The sequence below is a fragment of the Chenopodium album genome, chromosome 12, assembly GCF_948465745.1.
Source record: "Chenopodium album chromosome 12, dcCheAlbu1.1, whole genome shotgun sequence".
NCBI classification, from domain to species: Eukaryota; Viridiplantae; Streptophyta; class Magnoliopsida; order Caryophyllales; family Amaranthaceae; genus Chenopodium; species Chenopodium album.
This window is the reverse complement of record NC_137845.1, coordinates 11,124,906-11,147,510: the sequence shown is the minus strand read 5'-3', so window position 1 is coordinate 11,147,510 and position 22,605 is coordinate 11,124,906. Positions and strand designations below refer to the sequence as shown.

The 22,605-nt window shown below is 33.5% G+C and overlaps 3 protein-coding genes across 3 annotated transcripts; 1 reads left to right on the top strand and 2 right to left on the bottom strand.

Annotated features, from left to right (window-relative positions):
• Window positions 1-712: 712 nt before the first annotated feature.
• Window positions 713-8,254, top strand: LOC145571975 (ER lumen protein-retaining receptor). The gene is made up of 6 exons (XM_081630990.1): window positions 713-1,089; window positions 3,709-3,974; window positions 4,062-4,177; window positions 6,734-6,807; window positions 7,807-7,870; window positions 7,951-8,254. Exons 1-6 carry the CDS (start codon window positions 999-1,001, stop codon window positions 7,985-7,987), a joined length of 648 nt encoding a protein of 215 aa, XP_081487116.1. The 5' UTR covers window positions 713-998; the 3' UTR covers window positions 7,988-8,254.
• A 1,787-nt stretch (window positions 8,255-10,041) lies between these two features.
• Window positions 10,042-12,750, bottom strand: LOC145570317 (small ubiquitin-related modifier 1-like). Its single transcript, XM_081629356.1, has 3 exons — window positions 12,552-12,750; window positions 10,632-10,781; window positions 10,042-10,285 (listed from the first exon to the last, which is right to left on the bottom strand). The coding sequence occupies exons 1-3, from the start codon at window positions 12,660-12,662 to the stop codon at window positions 10,226-10,228; spliced, it is 321 nt and encodes a 106-aa protein (XP_081485482.1). The 5' UTR covers window positions 12,663-12,750; the 3' UTR covers window positions 10,042-10,225.
• Window positions 12,751-13,891: 1,141 nt separating this feature from the next.
• On the bottom strand, window positions 13,892-18,412 carry LOC145571974 (uncharacterized). The gene is made up of 6 exons (XM_081630989.1): window positions 17,614-18,412; window positions 16,450-17,458; window positions 15,380-15,630; window positions 15,207-15,280; window positions 14,824-14,962; window positions 13,892-14,274 (listed from the first exon to the last, which is right to left on the bottom strand). The coding sequence occupies exons 1-6, from the start codon at window positions 17,896-17,898 to the stop codon at window positions 14,242-14,244; spliced, it is 1,791 nt and encodes a 596-aa protein (XP_081487115.1). The 5' UTR covers window positions 17,899-18,412; the 3' UTR covers window positions 13,892-14,241.
• Window positions 18,413-22,605: the final 4,193 nt, after the last annotated feature.

The window sequence follows — 22,605 nt, the reverse complement described above, 5'->3', positions numbered from 1 at the left end:
CAACCGATCGAGTAACTCCTAAAAAGTAACCATGACCACACGATGTGGCCAGCCACGTATGCAAATTTGTGTTACAAATTAGAATTTTTTTTTTAATGGATTCAAATTAATGTGAGTCTATGATATATTTTTGATTTTTTTCCCTATATATCATAATTTACCAGCAATTTTCCTTTTTCTGTAGTATCTCAAATTACATGGCCCATAAATCAATACAGTCAGAGTTGTCAATTCCAAACTTAACCTGACCCGGATTTGACAAATGACAATAAGTTATCGAGAGAGAACCTGAACCCGACTTGACCCGGCCAAACTCAACGACCCATTTATCATTTTTTTTTTGAATGATCCATTTATCATTTTGTGTAATGACATTATGTTTTTACACCTTTTGAGATAGCTTTATAGCACGATCCTAAATCTAACCCAAATTCAATCCGAAATCTATCTCATAACCCATTATTCAAATTGACAAGTATACATATAATAAATTGCATAAAAGTCAAACCATCACAAAATTGATAACTTCATGAGTCAACATATTTATACCTCTTCTTTCTTAATCCACCAAATAATCAGTAAAACACCCCCCAAATTAAGTATAACCCCAAAAAATCATTTTTTTATTTTTGTATTTTCATAAAAAAAAAAAATTAAATAAATAAAAATAGAACCTTCTCAACCCTTAAACAAAACAAAAACAACAGTCACATTCTACCAGACTTGCAAAAATGGTTTTATAGTGTCCGAAGTCTAGACCAACATTTCTCTCCTTCTATCTACTAATTTCATTGTATAATTTCGACCTAATAATCCAATCTAAAGGAAGAAAACTACAATAGTACAGTAGAAATAGGGGAAAAACCCTAAAATTTATTCTCAATATTTCCCAGATCTTTCTAGATCTAAGCTAGAAAACGATCTGGGGTACTAAAATTATTTTTGGGTTGATCTTACATTTTATTTAATTTGGTGGGTTTTGATCGAAATTCTTCAAGATGAATATCTTCAGATTAGCTGGTGATATGACCCATTTGGCCAGTGTTCTTGTTTTGCTTCTCAAGATCCATACCATCAAATCATGTGCTGGTAATTATTTCTCTTTATATAAACCTTATTTTAATGCAGTTTTGTAAGTGTTAGTTTGTATGAAATTGTTGTGTTTCTGGGTATTTGTAGATGATTTGCATTTTAATTTTTTCAGATTTTTTTTTTGTGATTATTTGTGGGTCGTATTTTTTAGGGTAAATTGTGGAATTTAAGCTCGTGGGTTTTGAGATTTTTGGGTTAATGATGGTTATGGAAGATAATTATGTGATGGGTATATGAAATGAATGTTGAAATGAGTGAGTTTTGTGGAGCTGTATGTGTGGTTATCTTATTGGGGATGAATTGTGGCGATTACCTTAAGATGGAAAATTGTGGAGTTTTAGCTTCTGGAATCGGCAAGGTTTTCGATTTTGGTTATAGACATTTCAGGAGGTAATGTACTAATGTTCAGGTTGATTGTCGTGATCAGCTAAGAAATTGCTACTTATTTAAATTCTATGCTATGAAATTATGGATGTTTGTTGGTTTTGATAAGAGTGAAACTTAAGGGGAATTCCTTGGCTCAAACAACTAGGATATCATATGGGTTTATCCGTTTATGCTCATTTTCCTATTTAAGTCTAATATTGTTGGGAATAGCTCGGTTGCAAACTTTAGATAATTTCCCCTTTGTGTATAATAGGTTGCGAGTATAAATCCTATTAGAGATTGGTCGAAAAGGTTGATAAGTTGTGAATCCATAGGTCATTACATTGTTAGTACAGGTACAGAACTACAGCTATAGCCTTCTGTATGAAGGGGGTGACCATGGGAATTTATGTTATACCATATGGATTTTTGTTAAGACTTAAGATGCGTAGGTTTGTGGTGTGGTAACCTGTTGAGTATGACCTTATGGGCTTAGTGAATTTGTTCTGTCTATTCAATAACATGTTTATAAACTAATAAATTCAGGTTAGTATCCACCTTCTGAACTAGTAGCACTGTCTCATGTTTTAAATGTTGTTTGAGTTTGCTTTGAGTAAAATCACTGATACTCCATAGTTTGGAAGATACACTCAACTCATCTGTTAAGGAGACATTTTGCCGAGTTCATGCAATTCTTGCTGATAATCAATCATCATAAATTGCATGAATGATAAAAGAAAGTAAAAGGAAGAGCTTTATATACAGTATTAGCTTATACCTATCACCTTAACCCCCAAGGAAGGGAAACAGAAAAGATCTAATATGCCAGAAAAGTAAAATGTCAAGTGCTAAAGTGAAGCTCCCGTTTTGTATCAAAGTGAAATTCTGAGATAAGACCATGCTACCAGTCCTAGTTGGCACCAAAGAGAAGGGAAAGCATTTGAAACAAAAGAAATTGAAGAAAAGTTTAATGAAGTAGATTCCTTAATGGAAGTGGGTCCAATATCCGATCCCCCAATGACGTAGGAGACTAGTCCTCTACCATTGTTCCGCAGGTCCTTCCTTATCCTCATGAACGAGGGTTTAGACTTTCTTTAGTATACCACATCACACACCTCATGTAGGAATTGGAGATAACCTAAGATTCAAATTCCTTTTTGCATATGTAGAGGAGCATGATCTCTTTGCTTTTGTTATCTTTAACCATTGCTATTCTCTTAATATTGCTTCTAATTCGTTGGACTTATATTCTGCTTATTTTAATGCCCTTGGATGCGGCTTACTTGCTCTCACTCCCTTGAAAACCTGGATGCAACTATCTTACCTTGCTGATTTTTACATGATTGTGTATATTTAGTATGTATGCGGCTATGTTCACCGGACTCGGCTGAAGTCCCAAAGTGTCGACGCGGACACGGACACAAAATTCGTGTCAGATTCGGCTATTTGCACTCCGACACTTCAGAGCTGGGGCTGGGTGCGAAATTTTCTTCGACTCCATTGAAACCAGAGAGTGAAAAGGAAAGAGGGAAGGAGAGAGAGAAAGGCAGGAAGAGGAAATGAGTGGGGCTGTCAGAAAGGTGGGGGCTAGGGTAATGGGTATAGGACAGATGTCATTTTCAATACCACTTGTTTTGCTTTTGACTTTTTTACTACTAACTTTAACCAAAATTACTTTTATGTGTTACATTACTTAATATTTACAGCAGTAAACAATTCATTTTAGAGAAAGTACTAGAATAATTATAACAAGAAATAGTAATCATATAATTTTTATTACAAGAATATGATATGAAAATTTAAATTTTAAAATTTATGAGTACTAAAATATTTTGTAATTTGTAATTTTTTTTGCAAAAAATAAAAGTGCCGTGTCTCCGCACCCGTGTCCAAATATAGGACAGAGTCCCCGTGTCCTAAAATTTTGGAAATTGACAAATCGAACACTTGGACATGTGTACGTGTCCGACACACGTACCCGAGTCCATGTAACATAGAATACTATATGGCCATATTTCTTTCTTTATTCATGTGAGGTGCACTACATTTGCTATCCATGATCCAAGTGCTGCATATTTTACGCATCAAGGCAGATGTGAATTCTTGTGTTCTGATGATAGTGAATGGACTATTAATTAATTTAGCTGATGTCTCCCTTCTATTCATCTCTCTACTTGATATTTTTGCTATTATTGTTTCTAGTCTAGTTGACATTACATATTGAGATTTGTACTTTGTCATTGTTTGTAGGTGTTTCTTTGAAAACTCAGGAACTCTATGCAATTGTTTTTGCTACTCGCTACCTGGATATCTTCACGGATTTCATATCAGTGTATAACACTGTCATGAAGCTAATATTTCTCAGCAGCTCCTTTTCAATTGTTTGGTACATGAGAAGCCACAAGATTGTCAAGAGGTCATATGACAAAGACCAAGATACCTTCCGACACTGGTTCTTAGTATTGCCTTGCTTGCTCTTGGCTTGTCTTATCAACGAGAGGTTCAATTTTAAAGAGGTAATGTATTTATTGCCATCACTATATTATTTTAGAATTTTGGTGGTATGATCACTTATTTCTCATCTGTTTATTACATGGTTTCAGGTCATGTGGACATTTTCCTTGTATTTGGAAGCAGTTGCCATACTTCCCCAGCTGGTATTGTTGCAGAGAACTAGAAACATTGACAACCTGACTGGACAATATGTGTTTCTTCTAGGGTATGCATCTGTTCATGCTATGTTACTCTGTATTTTAGCTTGTTACTATATCCTCAAAACATATTGATAGGGTGGAGGGGGGAGGTGTTACTTTGTAACTGAGTAAATGGCTTTAAAATTAAGCTCTTGATATCTGCTGTATTATGTTTGATATTGACTCTTATTTGGCGGTGTTTTCATGCCTGCTAAGAAGCCCTAGGAACTGTTGTCCATGTGTTTGTCACAATGTTTATATTTCTGTACTCCACTGAATAGAATCATCTTGGGTTGAGTTCTAAGTTACTTTCAGAGTCAAAAGTTCTAGAGGAGTGGAAGAGAGACAGAGAAAGAAAGAGGAAAAATGGTTTGTTCTAGATTTTAGCTATTATTATTGGGGCTAGCCAATGATTAATTTTGGTTTCCTGTTGAAAAATGTTTATTGTGGTAGAGTGCTACAGTGTTGAAAGCTGTACTGAAGTTCTTTGTAGATAATGTTTCTATATATTTATTAAAAAAAAAAAAAATGATCTTTACTAAAAGGAAACTGATGGAACAAACTATAATTGATAAGTGGAAAATAATTCAGACTATGAATTTTGCTCGAAAAAACATTGTATTAACATTTATATGCAAAATGATATAACCGCGATTTCTACAATCTTTGAATATGTTCCTATGATTTTTAAAATCTTTGAATATGTTCTCATTTTGGGACTAAGGCTTTGTTGTTGTTGATTAATTAAATTGTTTTTCCAAAAAGAAGAAAAATTCAAAATTCTTCTTTCTGAAATATAATTTTATTAATTTTCAAAATAAAAAAATGTTGTCAGAAAATTCCCTAAGATTTCATCAAAAAATTGTCTCATCATTTTGTACATATTTGTCGATAGTTAATATTACTTCGAGCAAATTTCATTGTTTGAATTATTTTTCACATAACACCATATTTTGGATTATTTTCCACCAATTTTCTTTTCCTTTACTCTCTCCCTACCTCTTGTTTGGCCATCTTGTAGTATTTTCTGGGTCTATAACTGGGGTGAAGTGGGTTTTTATTGGCCATATCTGTGGTTTCATACTCTCATCAACCCCTTGCAAGTGGGGGCGTGGAGCAGTAATTATATATTTTTTCCACGGTGTGTTATATTATGTTCCAACTCTTATTTAATAGCCACTAAACCAACAATATAGGTCTAGTAAAGTGGTTGTGCGGTCAGTAATGAAGAGATGGAACATGAAGTGAGATACTTTAAGGATAAGATAATCCAAATTGGTTGTGGAGAGGGCCAAAGAGCCAACGAAGAGGGTAAAAATGGGTGGTAGCAGGAGTGCTGATGACTGGTGGATGGTTGGTGGGATTGTTGGTGAAGGAAGTAAAGAGCCAAGGATTGGTGTAGAAGGATAGAAAAACTGGTGAGGGTTTGTGAATCTTGTGGGTTGACTTTACATATATGGAAATGGAAATATCCCTGGTTTGACTTTAGAAAGCTATTGGTTTGAATGTAGCTAAATGGTCATGCTAACTAGTTAGTGAACCAGTGGTGACTACAATCTTAGATGACTTGACCATACTGTTCACTGACCAAAGTTGGGAACTTTATCTTCACCCATATGTCTGATTACCTATCCAGGGATCTTTTTCTGTTTAACTTGGGTATGTATTTTCCTTTTCCTTGTTACTAGTTTGGCTTAAGATTGGCTCTAGGTTAGTGCTTAAAGCTTTTAAGGTATGATAAGTCCAATCACAGGTGATTTAGTAGGACTGGCGGATGAGAACAATGGCTATGATTGGTTTGATCTATAGCTACTACTGTGTTTTAAATCATGACAAAAGTCAAACAGGATACGAGTGTCAACTGCTTTGTTTGCTTTTACAATTATTGTGGAGTATTTAAACACAATGAAGAAAAATAAATATTAACAAAATGTTTAAGAGCATATGCAGACTGAACTTGTAGACCTTTTGAGGATTTGTGGAAGCTAAAACATTACTACTGCTGTTAGTCTTTTTAAAAATGCGCAACAGTTTGACCGGCACATTTGCTAAGAATTAACTTTGATCATTATTATCCGTGATTGTGTATTAGTTATAATTATAAATGATGATGATATTGTGAAATTATACATTGTGACTAATACAACAATATATTAGTACATAATAACATGTTTTTTTGTTTTGTTTTGTTTTTTTTATATTTTAGTAAAAAATAAAGTCAAAGTAAGTGTATGAATAGTGCAAAAGTAAAACTGTTGCATTTAAAAAAACTGGAGGGAGTATTTGTGAATGAAAACCTACTGAGAGGTGAAAAGGTTCTGCTTACCTTGCTGGAGTTTATATTGCTGATGAACTTGTTCAGCTACAAGCAAATTATTTCAGCCATGGAACTGGAAAGTTTTGCCGATTGATTACATGAATGATAATGTATATGGTAGCCGATGTCTCGTGATGTCTTCTATGTGGGTGTACTTCAAAGACTATTATCTGCTCAACTTGCCTGCTTTTCCCTTCAATTGTCTTTTCTTTTTAAACCATTTGCAACTTTAGTTGGTTTTAATAGATGACCATCTTTCATGCAGGGCTTATCGTTCATTGTACATCCTCAATTGGATCTACCGCTACTTCACTGAGCCTCACTATGTCCACTGGATACGTATGCCTTATCTCTTTTTATTGTGTCCTTTACTTCCTCCCCCTTTGCATTGTTATTTAAAATATTATGGTATCAGTGCATGCGACTATGCGAGTGAACTTTAAATTGACTTCAGCATTGTGCTTTATAGCATATGTTTTATCGGCTGTATCTGTAAGATCATACACGTGTTTACCCCCCTCGACTAAACATAAACATTGATTGTCAATAACTGTTCTAATTGCATTTCTTAATTTTTTTTACATTTGAGCATTTCTTTGACCTGGATTGGACATGCTATTGATGTTGAACGATTTGCGAGGCAATATAATGTTCTCTTTTTATTTCTTAAACTTCTCTCTCACCATATCACATAGTTCCTGCTCCTCTATGGGTTATAAGCTTTGGTTTGTTGCACATACTATAGGAAGTACAACTCTGTTCTTTATCCCCTAGAATTGCTTTTAGTTTTCTACCTTGCCGTAAGGAGTATTGATCATAGTTTACGGAAAACTTATCTAGTTGCTACTGCCCAGTGTTTGGTAGAAAATTGATCTATTTTATTTGCTACACTGTTTGGTCTTGGTGCCACTAAAAATCAGTGAAAGAATTTGAGGAGGGAGATTTACATACTTAAACATTAAGTGGGAATAGAGGTATTTGGGGTCATCATCACCGACTTTCTGTTTGTCACCATATGTTGCCAGTGGTGTGTATATAATGGATTTGATACATCTATTGCAGCTTGCCCTTTAGAAGCCGCCTACTTCTATATCAGGTTCCCTTTCCTTGATTGCATGTGTTCTGCTGCCTCTGGCATGTGTGCATCAGTTCATGTGATCTCGTGCAATAACAAAACAACTTTTATATGCTTAGATAGTTAGATGCATGTAGCTTTATTTCTCTTTTCTTCATGCAGACAGATCCTTTTACCCGGAGCAAGATTTTTTATCATTCTTTCATACTGAGTGGTTCAAATTCAAATTGGGTTGATTGTTGTCAATGTTTTCTAATTTGCAGCATGGCTAGCTGGGATTGTTCAGACACTGCTTTATGCTGACTTCTTTTATTATTACTTTGAGAGGTAAATTGCTGATCCATATTGCACATTTCATTACTAAGCATTCATGTAGCATCATCTGACAATTTTCTTTTCTATTGCAGCTGGAAAAACAACCGAAAGCTCCAGTTACCAGCTTAAGCATTTCCAATATCTTGCCTGGGTTGGCAGTTGTGTCTTGAATTATTGAAGAAGTATGGCCAACAATTCATGCAATGCAAATATGCAATGCCCAAGATGTGTGATTTCATGAACATGGTTATCCATTTATGTTTAGCCTAGCTCTTTTTGTCAGCATTCTGGTTATCACCATGTATTTGGGGTTTTTGCAACTCTTAGAACTATGTATACACTCAGAATTTTAGATTTACTTCCTGTCAAGTAAAGGCATTCTTTTCTTTCTTCAAATAGTGGAACCAAACCTTATAGAATACACGAAAAATTGTCTGGAGATGTCTTGTAAATGTTCTGCTCAGCTTCTCATCTGTCAACACCAGAATATTTCCCTTGTTATCGTAGTATATCATGTTGGACGAAAGTTTTCTTATAAACTCTTCTCAGGAGATCAAGGATTATGTGTTCTCCTATCCGCCTCTCAAATACTGTGAACTTGATGCATTCTATTGCCACATATGCTTGGGATTTTAGGAAAACCACCTAGATCATGATTCATGAAGTGAGCTTCAAGAAGTATAATAATATTTCATCCTTCTAGTTTTTATTATTTTTGTTAAACTTGATAAGTTGGCTAAATTTGGCTGTTGCAAGTTTAAGAGGTCTTCGTATTCCAATTGAAAAGATAGTTAATGCAGGGAAATTTTGTCTAGAATTACTTTAAAGATAGGGTCATTTGTGAACTACCCGTTTTTTTTATATTTTTTTTTTTTAATTTGTTTAGAACTACCCTGTAAATTATGAAACGTTTGGATAGCACTGCCCAATTCGTTTTCCGTCTAATTAAGACGTTACTGGCCCACTTTTTTACTTTTTCTACCTAATTAATTCCCCTAACTACCTTCTCTCCTCCTCTTTCCTCTCTAATTAATTTTCCCTCCACTCTCACTCAAAAAATCCGAGATAGAGAAGATAATTAAGCAATTGAACACAAATTCTCAGTAATTCAGGTAATGTTTTACACTTTTCTTTTAATTCATTGTTTGTTGTATTTGTTTACTAGTTTTAATTGAATGCAATTAACATAATTAGGATTTAAATTAGTGATTCGGATTAGGGTTTATGGGTTCAAATAATTTTGGGGGTTTTGACTTCTAGGGTTTGGGGGTTTAATTGAGTTTTGGGTTTCGATTATTTTGGCTTTGAGATCGATTGAATTCAATTTAATTAGTGATTCAAATTAGGATTTATGGGTTCAAATTAATTTGGGGGTTTTGAATTCAAGGTGAAATGAGAAAGGTAAAAGACGAGAGTGAGAATGGACGAAAATTAATTAGGGAGGAGAGAAGGTAGTTAGGGGAGTTAATTAAGTGAAAAAAGTGAAAAGTGAGCCCTAGTACATTTTTTAATTGGATGGAAAACGTTAATGGGTAGTGCTATCCAAATGTTCCATAACTTACAGGTAATTCTTTAAAATAATAATAATAATAATAATAATAATAATAATAATAATAATAATAATAATAATTCACAAATAACCCTATCTTTAAGGTAATTCTAGAGAAAATTTCCTTAATACAGAGTGCAAAGTAATTGAAAATTTCATTGATAAAAAATGAACTTTAGTTAGATCAGATGTGAAAAGTTTAGCTTAAAGTATCACGGGAAGATAAGGAGAAATCGACAGAGATTAAGTCCCAAATAAATAATTCGTATGTTATAGTCAAACAAATAACTGCTTACAAAGTTCCAATATTTTCCCCTAAAATTTAACTTCATGTGTGTTACAAATAATAATTTTTATCAACCAAAAATGCGTCTTCGGCAGACATAACACATAAGCATTCCCAAAGTCCACCAATCAGGAATAGAGAAGTCGTGAACTTATTAAGGTTCATTAATCCGCCTTATTTAAATGTAAATTGAACTTCAATAACCCTCATTAAACCTCATCACAATCACAAGGTACTTTTCTTTAAATTATTTTTATAACCTTACAAACCCTAATCTGAACTTAATCTTTCTCAAGATAAATAAGATAGAAATAAGGTGAACAAAAGTACAAGCAACGACTTCTTAACTACACAGAATAAAAGTGCATATCCGGTAGGATAGCTAGCAAGGAGGAGATCACTGTTATCTACATATAGCTCAGTTAACAAAGTAAAACAGAACCCAGTAGCAACTCAACTCTCCCTAAACAAAGCTAATAATAGCATAGCATACTAATAATACTAGAATCCATTATCCGGCAGCATAACTCCATTAGTTCCCTCCAGTCTGGTGCAACATTGCATCAATCTCATCACCATCTTCCATCTCCAGCTGAAAAAAAGAGTAACCAAACAAAACAAAGGAAAATGAATCATTTAAAATTTAAAATACAAGTCTTTTAAGACATCTAAGGACCTCTGGTCCAACTAGGGATGTTTCATCACTTTGTTACCATAACTTCCCTGCATCTCTAACATTTTGTTAGATCATAAATAAATGATTTTGCGACACATTATTCTAAAACAATATGCCAAAAGTCCTTAAAAAATGAAATCTGATACCATTTCTATTATCATCTTAGATTAATAATATGAAGAAACCGGTAGAACTGGTCAGCAAAAAACTGCAATGAAAGACAAATAAGATCTAAGAAAGAATTTCCAAAAAAGGCAATCACCTCATCAGGAGTCTGTTCTCCACGGAGTCGACGACCATCAAACAAGAAAGCTATGGATTCCACGTCAACAGACTGACGGTCACAATAAGCACCCATGAGCTTCTTCAAGGCTGTAGTACGCTTGGTTCTAAAGAATACCTCATTGCCATCCTTCAAGAGAAGGAGGAAGCGTGTTAATCAAGACAAAAGCAACCAACAAGAATAGAAGGAAACAAAGACCATTGCACACCAACATTGCACATAAATCCAGCATACAGAACAAGCTAGCTGTATGTCACGTGCCGACTACTTTGCCCTAGTCACGCACCGTGCGCCACCCGATTACAGTCCGACGAGTCAGGCTTTCTGCCCGTGACATGTAGTTAGCATATAATTTATTAATTTCTGTAGCCTCTCACTTCATTGATTTTCTTTCTACAACACTCAGTCAAAGAAGAAATCTAATTCACTTTGTTCTACTATCCTTTAATACCAACCAGCCACACAACGTCTCATACAATACGCTTCCACAAAGTAACCTGCTAGCAAAGTAGCCAATACACTAAAATACTTCCAAAAATGTCTTCCTCATCTTCTTTCAAAACTCTGTAAAAGCACCATATCTTCACACTCTGATCTTCTTTCCTTTCTACCACTTCAATTAGTATCCTCAGTCCTTTTCTATCACTTACCAATCTTCAATTTAGTCTTGCTTATGGTTCCTAACCTCCAATTTCAGTAGACATTAGAATTTAAAGACTTAAAGATTCTTGTTTCCATGTTAAAGCTCAAATATTAAAGCATTGCAGAATATTTACCTCTTCTACCATCTCCAATCTGGCCGTTTGCTTTTCTTCTAAATTGTAATGGTGATAAGACATATCTAAATTTAACTAATGCTTTACATTTAGCAAAATTAGAAAAGAAAAGGAAAAAAAAAAAGGTAAGGCAAGAGAAGTAATAGAGGAGGGTGTGGGAGCAACACATCTAACTTTCGACATGCTCTATTTTCTTCCAAAATAGAATCAACAACAGAGAACCAGTACAACCAGAAAAGTATGCCTTCTTGTTTACTTGGTGAATTGCGGACATTCTAAGGACAGGCAAATTGCAGATAGAAACATTTCAGGCTTAAACAGATTACTACATATGAGATCATATCTGATCATATCAACAAGACGCATTGCGACAACTCTAATCCATTAACCTTTATTCCTTTAACCAGCTAAATGTTCATATCAACAAGACGCATTGCGACAACTCTAATCCATTAACCTTTAACCAACTAGATGTTAAATGATCCTCTATTATAAGATACCTCCTCCATCCATACTATTCACGCTGTAATTACACCTTATAATCACATCTAATCAAGTCATAATAACTTTATTACTAAATAATTAATGATAATTGATATCAATTACGTTCTCAAATTACAAAACATCAAAAGCATTGAACTGCAGAAACATCAAACAACAAATCATCTATAGCAATGGCTACGCTATTAGTGGCACATAAATAGAATTCAACAACAATTCACAAGCCACAAAAACATACAAATTAACATTCATCTCAACAAATTCAACTGAATAATCAAAAAACAAATACAACAGTAATTATACAGAGTTCTACAAAAATCAACAGAGTCAAGACAAAAATCACATAGATCAAAACACGAACTATTTAATTATGCATGCATGGTCATAAAACGATTAAAAAAAAAAAAAAAAAAAAAAAAGCAAAATCGCATAATTTAATTTCATCAAATCATCCAAAACAGCAACAATTTCACATAAAATTAACACAAAAATCCTTTAACCTAAAAAAAATACAAAATACAAAAATTTAAAAAAATAAAAAAAAATTCCTATAATAAAATTCACAGAAAAATAAAAAAATAATAAAAAATAAAAAATCGGCGAAAAAATAAAAAATAATTACCTGACCTTTAACCTTGAGATTGATATGAGTAGATTGATCAGGAGCAGGCTTCTTATCCTCATTAAAAGCGGTGTTACCTCCATTGTTGTTGGTATCAGTTTCTCCAGTCATCTTCAACCTTCAAACTTGAAACCACAATTTCTCTGTCTTAGGGTTTTATCGGAATATCAAAGACCACAAATCCGTATATAATTGTGGAAAATAGAAAATAATGAGTTTATGAGAAGTTCTTTCTGAATTTATATAACCCTTTTAAACTTAAACCTCGAGGTTTTTGACAAGTGTGAAAGAGAAGGAAGCCCACTCGCGTCATTATGGTTCAAGGGTATTATCGTAATTTCGTAATCCGTAAATAAAGTTTTATCCAAATCTATGGAAGTATAAAGTGACGAAAAAACACAAAAAGGTGTTGCGTTTGTGTACGCGCGAGGATTATTACGTAGAGAGATGATTCAATGTGAAAGTCGGTGAAGAATTTTTTTTATGGAAAAAGTTATTTTTTTATAAATTGAATTTAAATCTGTTTTGAATTCCGCGCGATTTTTTTTATTTTAATTGTTTTTTTGAAATCTGAATATTACCCTAATTTTGAAATTTATTTATTTTTCGAGTATATGATTGCGGTTACAACTCTTACAAATGTGTTCTTGTCAAAATCTATTTCAAGCTCAGATAAGCACTAGACTACTAGTTCTAAGTTTCTAATATAGTAAACTAAATTGATAGCAGCACACAAGTTTTGCGTTTCAATTTATTTTTCTTTCAAAAATATAAGTTTAAATGGTTGGAACCTTGTCTTGGACTTCTAAAGTTAAATGCTAAAGCTTTCCATTGCGAGTTCTCTTTGTAAACATATTAATATACTCCATGGAATTCATGTTGCTCATGTCCAATAATAGATACTGATATATTGAATTGTATACAAGCATTACCATAGATCAATATTATTAATAATTAATTTAGCTTGATATTTACTTGAAAATGTATACTCGATCGAGTTGTTTTAGTCATTCCAGAAATTAGCGCATGGCATATTACAATCTCACAAATTACAACCCATTAGGCATTTGCTAAGCTCTTCGTCCTGGTAAACCCCCTTCAATATTGGGCTGGCACGTAGCCCCCAATTGTGTTAGGGGACTAATGTTTTGTAGATATAATCTGAGCTCTTTAGTAATTTTGTAGATGTAATGATGTATGACATTGGACATCTCAACATAACATTTGTTTTTTGTTGCAATCTCAACAAAACATTCGTAATAATACAGTAATCACATATTCTAGGACTAATGTCTCAATATGCTTGGTTAATACAATCATGAATTTCTTTGCCAGTTTTTGGAGAAAAGACTCAATAGCTCTTCCTGTATAATGAGCAATTGCAACACAAGAACATATTTTGCTTACTAAACAAGGCCTTCACTACTAGAGATACAGACTGCAGCATATAAGATGTCTGACCATATTTTCTAATATGTGGAGACACTGCTCACGATATAGCCAGTCACTACTCACTAGTATATATTACAACTTGGGGGGTAATACCAAACAATATTACCAATTCTCTGTACAAAGAATTAGACATGGAATTAGTTCGTAATTAGACAAATGACAACGGTACATAGGTTAGCTCGGTAGATGAGATGTATATTCATCAACATTTGTACAGGAGAGATAACCAATATTCTGTTCAATCGAAGTGCTCGTGAATTTCAGGAATTTGCTGTAAGAAGATTTCAGGAATAGTTAATAATGTTGGTGAAATGTGTCAAATGAAACATGAAACATGCACGAAGAATAAGAATATAATATGCTTTGTAAAAAGAACTTCTACATGCTCTCAGTTTACTAAATTGAAAGCAGTCAGCATGGTTTTAGTTTTCTAAACATCATTAGAACTTTAAAAGATTTCTCAACATATTCTTAAACTTTTGATTCTCGTGACAGCTTAGACTTCAAAATCATAATTCACAATCAAAACATAATTCAAGTTAAGAACACTGAGTTTGTCCTAGGAGCATAGTTGGCTTGTCTTTCCGTTTTTTAAGCAAGATTTGGAATTCTCCACATTAAGTGATCACCAAGCAGATAAGTGGTAATAAATTGGCTTAACTCTGTGGTGTACTGGTGTACTCCATATTATTAGGTTGCTCAACATTTGTACTGGCTCATATTTGTACTCCATATTATTAATGCAAATAACAGCAATGTAGAGCATGACAGCTTTCTAAATCTAAATTAAGTTGATTCTGGAAATGCATAGAGCAATTACCTGTTGACAGCCTTCCTCAGCAAGTGCTTGCTGAGAAGCTTTCAGTCCTGATGATGGAAGCGCTCGCTGAGAAGCTTTCAATCCTGATGATAATAGTTCAGACATACGCCTTATGTATTCACTGAGGTGGTTAGATGTGCTGCAGTTCCACAGCATTGACAAAATTATGGCATTAATATGAGATCAAAGCAGATAACTAAACAGCTTGTGGAATCTTCAGAAATAAATGCTGAAAAGCTGGATATCCCATAAAAGCTCCACTTATTACCAGATTTGGTTACGAGATGTTGCCATGTAATTTAACTATTTAAGTCCTCTTACAATATTTTGCATTTATAGGGGAAAGGTGTTAGAGATATACTGAAAGGAGAATAGGAACACACCTAAGTCTATGTCGGTTGCATGAATCCAAGAATGCAATTAATCCATATGAAATACTACGGAGAGACCGAAACACCTGCAAGATGGAGTCATTCTCAAACAATTGCCATTTCCAAAATTCATCAAACTTGACCTCTCAACTGTATATATATAAATAGGCAATTGATCAACCTACCTTTGAAAACAGATCTTTCCACAGAGAACTCCACATGGAAACTTCCGTTGTGGCTGGCTTTGCTTTAGATAACTGGGTAGCCAAATGACCAACCTCAGTTGCTTTGCGCACTATGAACGTCAGCATCTCTTGAAGATCCTTGTACATGCTACTAAAGAAAGAGGCGGCATGATTTCCCATGGGAGAACACATCTGGAGTGGAACTTGACAAAGATCCCAAACGGAGGCAAAAATAGGACTAAAAAATGAAACTGCAAGCCAAAAGAAGTTGAAAGGTGGATAAATTATAAAATTAATCAGATCATCTGGAAATAACAAACACGTACTTGGCATTTTGGCAACAAAATATATGAGCAGAAACAGCGCATAAAGGTAAAATTTTCAGTTACGTGTTGAGTGCCTAATATGGGTTTCAGAGAAATTTTCCTACGTTTCAATAAGATATGTTAATCAGACTCGCCAAAATTGTTTGTGATAAGCAATGTTGTTGCTCATCTGAGGGTTTGGTGTACCTAGAGGTAGTTTGATCATCTGAGTGTATAACAAATGGAATGCAAATTTTGCAGTTGATATGGATTGATCCATCATTATTCTATAATATAACACAAATCATACCCAAGTACCAGTAGCCTTTTGAACAACTAGCAGGGTCAGCAATTTTTATTTTGAATCAATGGCCTCTAAGCAAATCATGTTAGCCAATTGGCCAGAAAACAGATAAGACATTTTAAACAACACGAATGTAATCCATAACATTATGCTGCTCCAAATTAGAAAGTACGACCATGGTGGAGGACTGGAGGGAGAGTGTATTAGTGTAATAGGTAGAAGAGAGTGCCAGAAAACATTGGTTGCCAATAAAAAGTAAGAAAATATGATATTAATCATATTGCAGTCCTCAGGATGCTAATCAAGCTAATCCTTTATACGAACTACAAAGGCAAATACATGAGCTGATGCTTGGGATTGGGGATCATGCAGGAGAAACTATGGAAACTCAATAACAGCCCTAAATAGCAAGAATAATTTGAAAAATTAGAGCATGTGGTTTGATAGGAGAGGGAGCATACCTATAATTACAATGTAAGTGTACAGAAGCTGGAATGGAGAGAGTAGAAGCTCAAATAGGTCAACAACTAGACTACATAAGGAAATCAAAGCAAATGACACCATGCTGTAAAAATCTGATCCTGCTTCACACAGTAGAATCCATAGAGGTGAAGTGAATTCCACTAGGTCCTGTAGTGGTTCCATCAACGGTTTTGTTAGTAGCAACAACAGCAGTTTCAAGACTTGACCAATTTTGAGAGACCATCGCATTGCTTTCTCAAAATTCTGAATGAACAACATTGTTCCTAGATATCTGACTCTGGAAATCATATCCCAGTCCTCTATCCAAATAAACAATGGCCCACAAATACGTGATGCAGCAGCCTTCAACACCGGAACATTCTTGTATAGATCGTAAAATCCAATCACACAAGTAACAAGAGAGATTAATATATAAAGCGTTCTCACTAGAGGCCTCATCCAAGGTCGATAAACTTTGCAGAATAAAGGATATGACTGAAGGAAGACAACCCATGAAGGAAGGCCTGACTCGAGCAAAGTTAGAAGTCTTAGATCAGAAGTTATTATTCTTTTCAATGTAAAAGGAAGGTCCCTGTCATCAAAATAGAATTTCAGTAGAGTGTCCTTATAATGCACAGGTTCAATATCTGTATCCTGTTGTCTTCTTGGTGTTTTCTGCTCATTTTGTTTCTCAGGAAGCTTATGCTCACAACAAAGATCAGGATCAGTACCCTGATGGGCGCATTCTCTGACATCAAAATAATCATCAATTGACGAACTCTTGGTATGCTTTCCATGTCCTATGAGCAAATCGTTAAAAGAAATTCTTACTTTTTGTGGAGATTGTGAAGGAACTTTATCGTCGAGGGACATTAGACACTTCCACAACGATTCAATCTCTGATTGTGATCCTGAGAACCATGTTTGGATACAACTAGAAGCTTGGTCAATGCTGTGAAAATCCCATTTTCTCATTGATTTTACCTCAAAAGCCATTGATATGTCTGACTGGCAGCAAAAGTGTGATTTCACTAGTTTAGTAAGTAGAATGTTAAGATTATTTTGCATCTTTTAAGTAAGCATAATACAACCACACAAAAAATTCTACTCAAATGCAGATTTGCGGGAAATCTAATGTTGATGACCATTTTAGCATGGAGTACCTGAAGCTCACTGAAGTAGTTGATGCCACGAATATCCTTCCAATAAACTTCAAACACTATGAAGCCATGTAAAGCTACATGTAAATCCACCAAAGAGAAAAAAGCTTGTGCTCTCCATCTTTGAGAATTGACAACAGACACCCACCTGTACAATTTCTTCCTCTCATCATTTGAAGAAATCGAGTTATCTTTGTAGCGTGCACTGACACGCCTTAACAAAGCCCTAGAGTTTTTGAAGGGTGACGTCCTGTACTGTGTTAATGCAAAAACCACAATGAGCACCATACACCCAAATAATAGAGTGAAAAAATAATAGAGTAAATCTTATGTAAAGGAAGGCAATGACCTTAGTGGCAAACAACTCCCTTAGGTGGGTGGATTTGGAGTGATTATTATTCATCCGCCAGGAATGATTATCGACTAGGATCAAGAACTTGTGACTATAGATTGCAAAAAACAGATATGCTTGTGAAAGATAAGATTGTACATCCCTGTCATTAACAAGATTTTTTTTTTTTTTTTTTTTTGAACAGGGTCATTAACAAGATAAAGTCCTTAGACAAAGTTAATAATCATTTCATAATGCATCTTCCAAGATACTTAGATTGTGTCATTCTTTCCTGTTTAGCCTTGAACAAGATTCATGCACACAAAATGCAGCATCCTGAAATTTAGAACAATAAAACAACCATATGCTTTAAACACCTAATTTTGTAGTTTTTACTTTTCTTTGGTTAGAACATAGTTTTCACTTAGAAAAATAACACCCTGAACAAGTCTTACACTATAGAGCTTGAGACATTACATGGTTACCCCACAGAAAACACAATAAAGCTACGAGTAAATCACCACTAGATTCTATAATAACACAAGGTAACCTTGTTCTCACTATAAACCTTGTTCTCACTATAAGTCTATAAGTTAATGTGAAATATTTTCATACTTTGTCCGTCCCTAAATAAAAGTCTCATTTTACTAAAGCTTTTGTCTTTAAATAAAAGTTTTATTTCACCTTTATATTTGTTTATTTATTCACTTTTAATCAATCAAACCCCACTATCTTATATTTTATATCCACTTTCAATTAACTATCCCCACTACCTCACCGAGTATTATTCTATTTACCTTCCTAAAAGCATGAGCAAAAGGCAAATGAGACTTTATTTGGGATTTGAAGGAGTACGATTTTTTTTAATCGAATTCTAGTTACTATCAAATTATGGCTACAATTAAGCACCTCATAGGAGCATTATATACCTTGTGTTAGTGTGTTACCCCATATGTAAACACAAAGTTTTTCTTAACCTTTCATCTGCATGTGTACTAGACAAAGCATTGTAACCTACAACCCGGTGGTACCTGGTACTTGTGTCCTTTTGGGTGACCCCTTACCCTTCTTCTAAGTTCCAAGCGTCCCCCCTCCCCCTTAAAGAGGACTAAAAAAACCGTGAAAGTTAAGGCCCGATCATGATCCTACTCCTTTTTAAACTAAAAATTGCATGTATCTAAACAGCTTAAACGAGGCCGTTACCGCACATGTGTCTAAATTTCCCTCTAAATTGGCGAAGATTGTGAGAGGGCTGTATTGACGCGTGGTGCTACAATTGTAAGAAACTTTCAAGCTTACAAATTCCAAGCTAACAAGCTAAATAACTCCAAATTTCATCTTTCCGCAAATAAAATAAAACTGACATTCAATCAAAAATATATAGGCTTGTCAAATGTCAATTATTTACACATTTAGAAATCAAAATAACAAAAATCCAAAGAAATGTGACATTTAACGAATCAAAATGATTCTGATACGAGAAATCTTACCCAATTTGCAGACTTGTCAAGGGGTAGAGATCACGAACATCATACTCCATATTCTCACCTTCTGTAAACCCCCACAAATTTAAATTTGATAAAAATTAACATTACAATTGATGAAAATTGTGAAATTAATGACAAAAATCACATGTAAAATCAGCAATTTTAAACAACAAATCAAAAGTATTGTATGCTTATATTTACCTGGAATTATAATTCTTGAACTATTAATCAATTATGATCTAAGAAAATTAAATGTATGAAGAAATAAAGAGAGAAAAAAAATGAAGGAAAATGGATAGAGAAATGATTAGAACATGTCAACTGATTTTGAGACCGAGAATTTTGGTCACCCGCTATATTTTATTCAGTTGATGAGCTCTTCTATTAATTACGTGGAATTAACAAAAAGATTAACATGATTAGTGTTTGATATGCTTAAACGACATGCCTTAATTTGGCAAGTAGTCTTTACAAAATGAACGATTTACAGGATCGTTCTAAAACTCATTTGCACTTTTGAGTTGAAATAAAACTTATATACGCTTCATAGGTTTGAAAAAAAGTTTATACTCCCTTTATCCTTGAAAGAACAATTCATTTGGCCTAATTTTAGTCTCAAAAAGAATGATCTATTTGTTTTTCCCAACATCTATTAAAATCACAAAATTACCAATATATCCTCAAATATTTTTGTCATGTAACTCCTTCTCCCTATTTTACCCTTGTATTTTTTCAGATCTTTGTGTCATCTCTCTAGGTATTAATTGCAAATTATTGTTGACTTATGTTTTCCCATACATTTGTACTTGCAAATTAAGTTTCTTAATACCCGCGAAATCAACCCAAATGGGTCGTTCTTTCGGGGACGGAGGGAGTATCTAAATTATATACTCCCTCCGTTTTTAAATACTTGCTTCATTTCTTCATGCACGGAGTTTTAGGAGAAATTGAAGAATGTAATAAAATATGGAGGTAGTGGGGTAGGTGGAAAAATAAAAAATGGTAAAAAGCAAAAGTAGTGGAGAGAATTGGAGGAGAGAGCAGGGGCGTGGCCAGGATTTTAAATCCACGGGGGCCAACCGACCAAAAAAATTTAAAACCAAAAATATATATTCAAAATATACTTCAAAAATCAATACTTCAAAAATCCAATGTTCTTGTCTTCATAATTTAACCTTAACATAGGCATATCAACCAAAAAAAAAAAAACAATCAATAATTAATACAATACATTTTACCAATTGTCATTATCAATTAATTTGCTCTGTACTATTGCAATCAGCAACTACATACTACATTCTAGTATTCTACATACTACATTTTTTTTTTTTACGCAACTACATACTACATTACTACAATACTACTACTTGTTTATACTTTATAAAATACTCAATTTCACATACAACATTATCAATTAATTTATCACTTATCATTGTTGTTAAACCTTGCAAGATTATAATCAATTATTCAATTATGTATAGAATTACTGGAAAATAATTTAGTAGTATAAGCAATTGAGCATTATTAAAGACCTAAAAAAAGGGGGCAAAGTCATTAATCAAACAAATTCCTCACAAAATTTACAGAAAAAAGTCTCATACATCATACCAAAACAACAATTATGAATGAAACTAGTTCAAATTAAGGAAGAATTAAAAAAAAAAAAAAATACCAATTCAATTAAGGTGAATTTCTAGGGTTGAAATTAGAATCCTCTTGAGAATTGGTTTGAATATAAAAAATTGAATTTTGATATTGAAGAGAAATTGAAGAAAGGTTAACTAAATTAGTGGGGGAGCAAATTAAAAGAGAAATTGAAGAAAGTTTAAGTAATTAGTAGAGGGAAAATTTTTTAAAAGTAGAGGATGAACTATCAAGTATGCGAACAATGAAAAGTCTGGAAAATGAAAAGTCTCTAAGTCACGAAAGTTATATTGTAAAAAATAAAAAAATAAAAAAATAAAAAAAAACCAGTTTTTTGCTCTTTGAAGGCTCGAACCTTGCATCCCTTGTGTAAAATTCCAAAGACTTACCACTAAACCAAGAGCAAACTTATTTAATATAAAGGAGTTGAATAGTATATAACACAAAAGTTTACAGGGACCCAATTAAAAAAATAAGGGCTGCGAGATTGGGCTGCAGGGGCCGGATCCCTGCCAGCCCCCCCTATAGCTCCGCCCCTGAGAGAGAGAATATGAAATTAATAGAATATGATTCATGATGGGTCTACTAGGTGAGAGAAATTAATTAAATATTGTAAAAGTTTTCTAAATAAAGAAATGGAGCAAGTATTTAAAAACGATCGGAAAAGAAAAATGGAACAGATATTTAAAAACGAAGGGAGTATATGAGGGCTCATTTATCATTTGGTTTTACTTCGTATTTAAATGTCAAAATGACTTAAATAAGATCATGAACTAAAATTTTGACATATTTAAAATATAATTAATCATGTAGACTTTGAAAACTTACAACAAAAATTATTCTCGGTTCTTGGTAGTTTCCATAGTTTTGTTTTCAATTTTCTACAAAACTGAAAACAAAAAAGTGATACATAGTACTCTATAATGGACTAATGCCCTTTTTTTAGCTTATGAAAAAGCATAACAGATCTCAGCAGAGCAGAGAAGATTGAGGCAACATAGCAAGACGTAGTAGAACAGAGCAAATTTTTGCAGGAAAAAAAAAAAAAAAAGGTTTAAAGAACAAGGCCTAAGCCAAATTTTTTTACTATTTTTGCATATTTCAATTTTTTTTACCCACTTAAGTAACAAGTTGCCTATTTAAAGTTGTTTCTAAGTAAAGCAACAAACATCTCTTTTTTTTTTTTTTTTTTTTTGAACGAAAAACAATAAAGATCTAAGATCAGTTTTTCAATAGTTTAAGACTTGTTTGGTTTATTTAATTTTTTTATTTTTTGAACTTATTTAATTTTATCATGTTTTATTTATTTTGTCTAGACTTATTATATTTAAATATTCTAAACTTACTTTATGTTATCTTAACTTATTTTATTTGAAGTACGCTATTTATACTGAACCTAAAATTATTTTTTCTAAAATAAAAAAATTAAAACAAATAGACCCTAACTTATGTAACGAAATTAATCTTTCAATTTATGATTTATCCATAATTTGTTTTATGGTTTTTTATTTGATGCCACCTTTTTAACTTTAC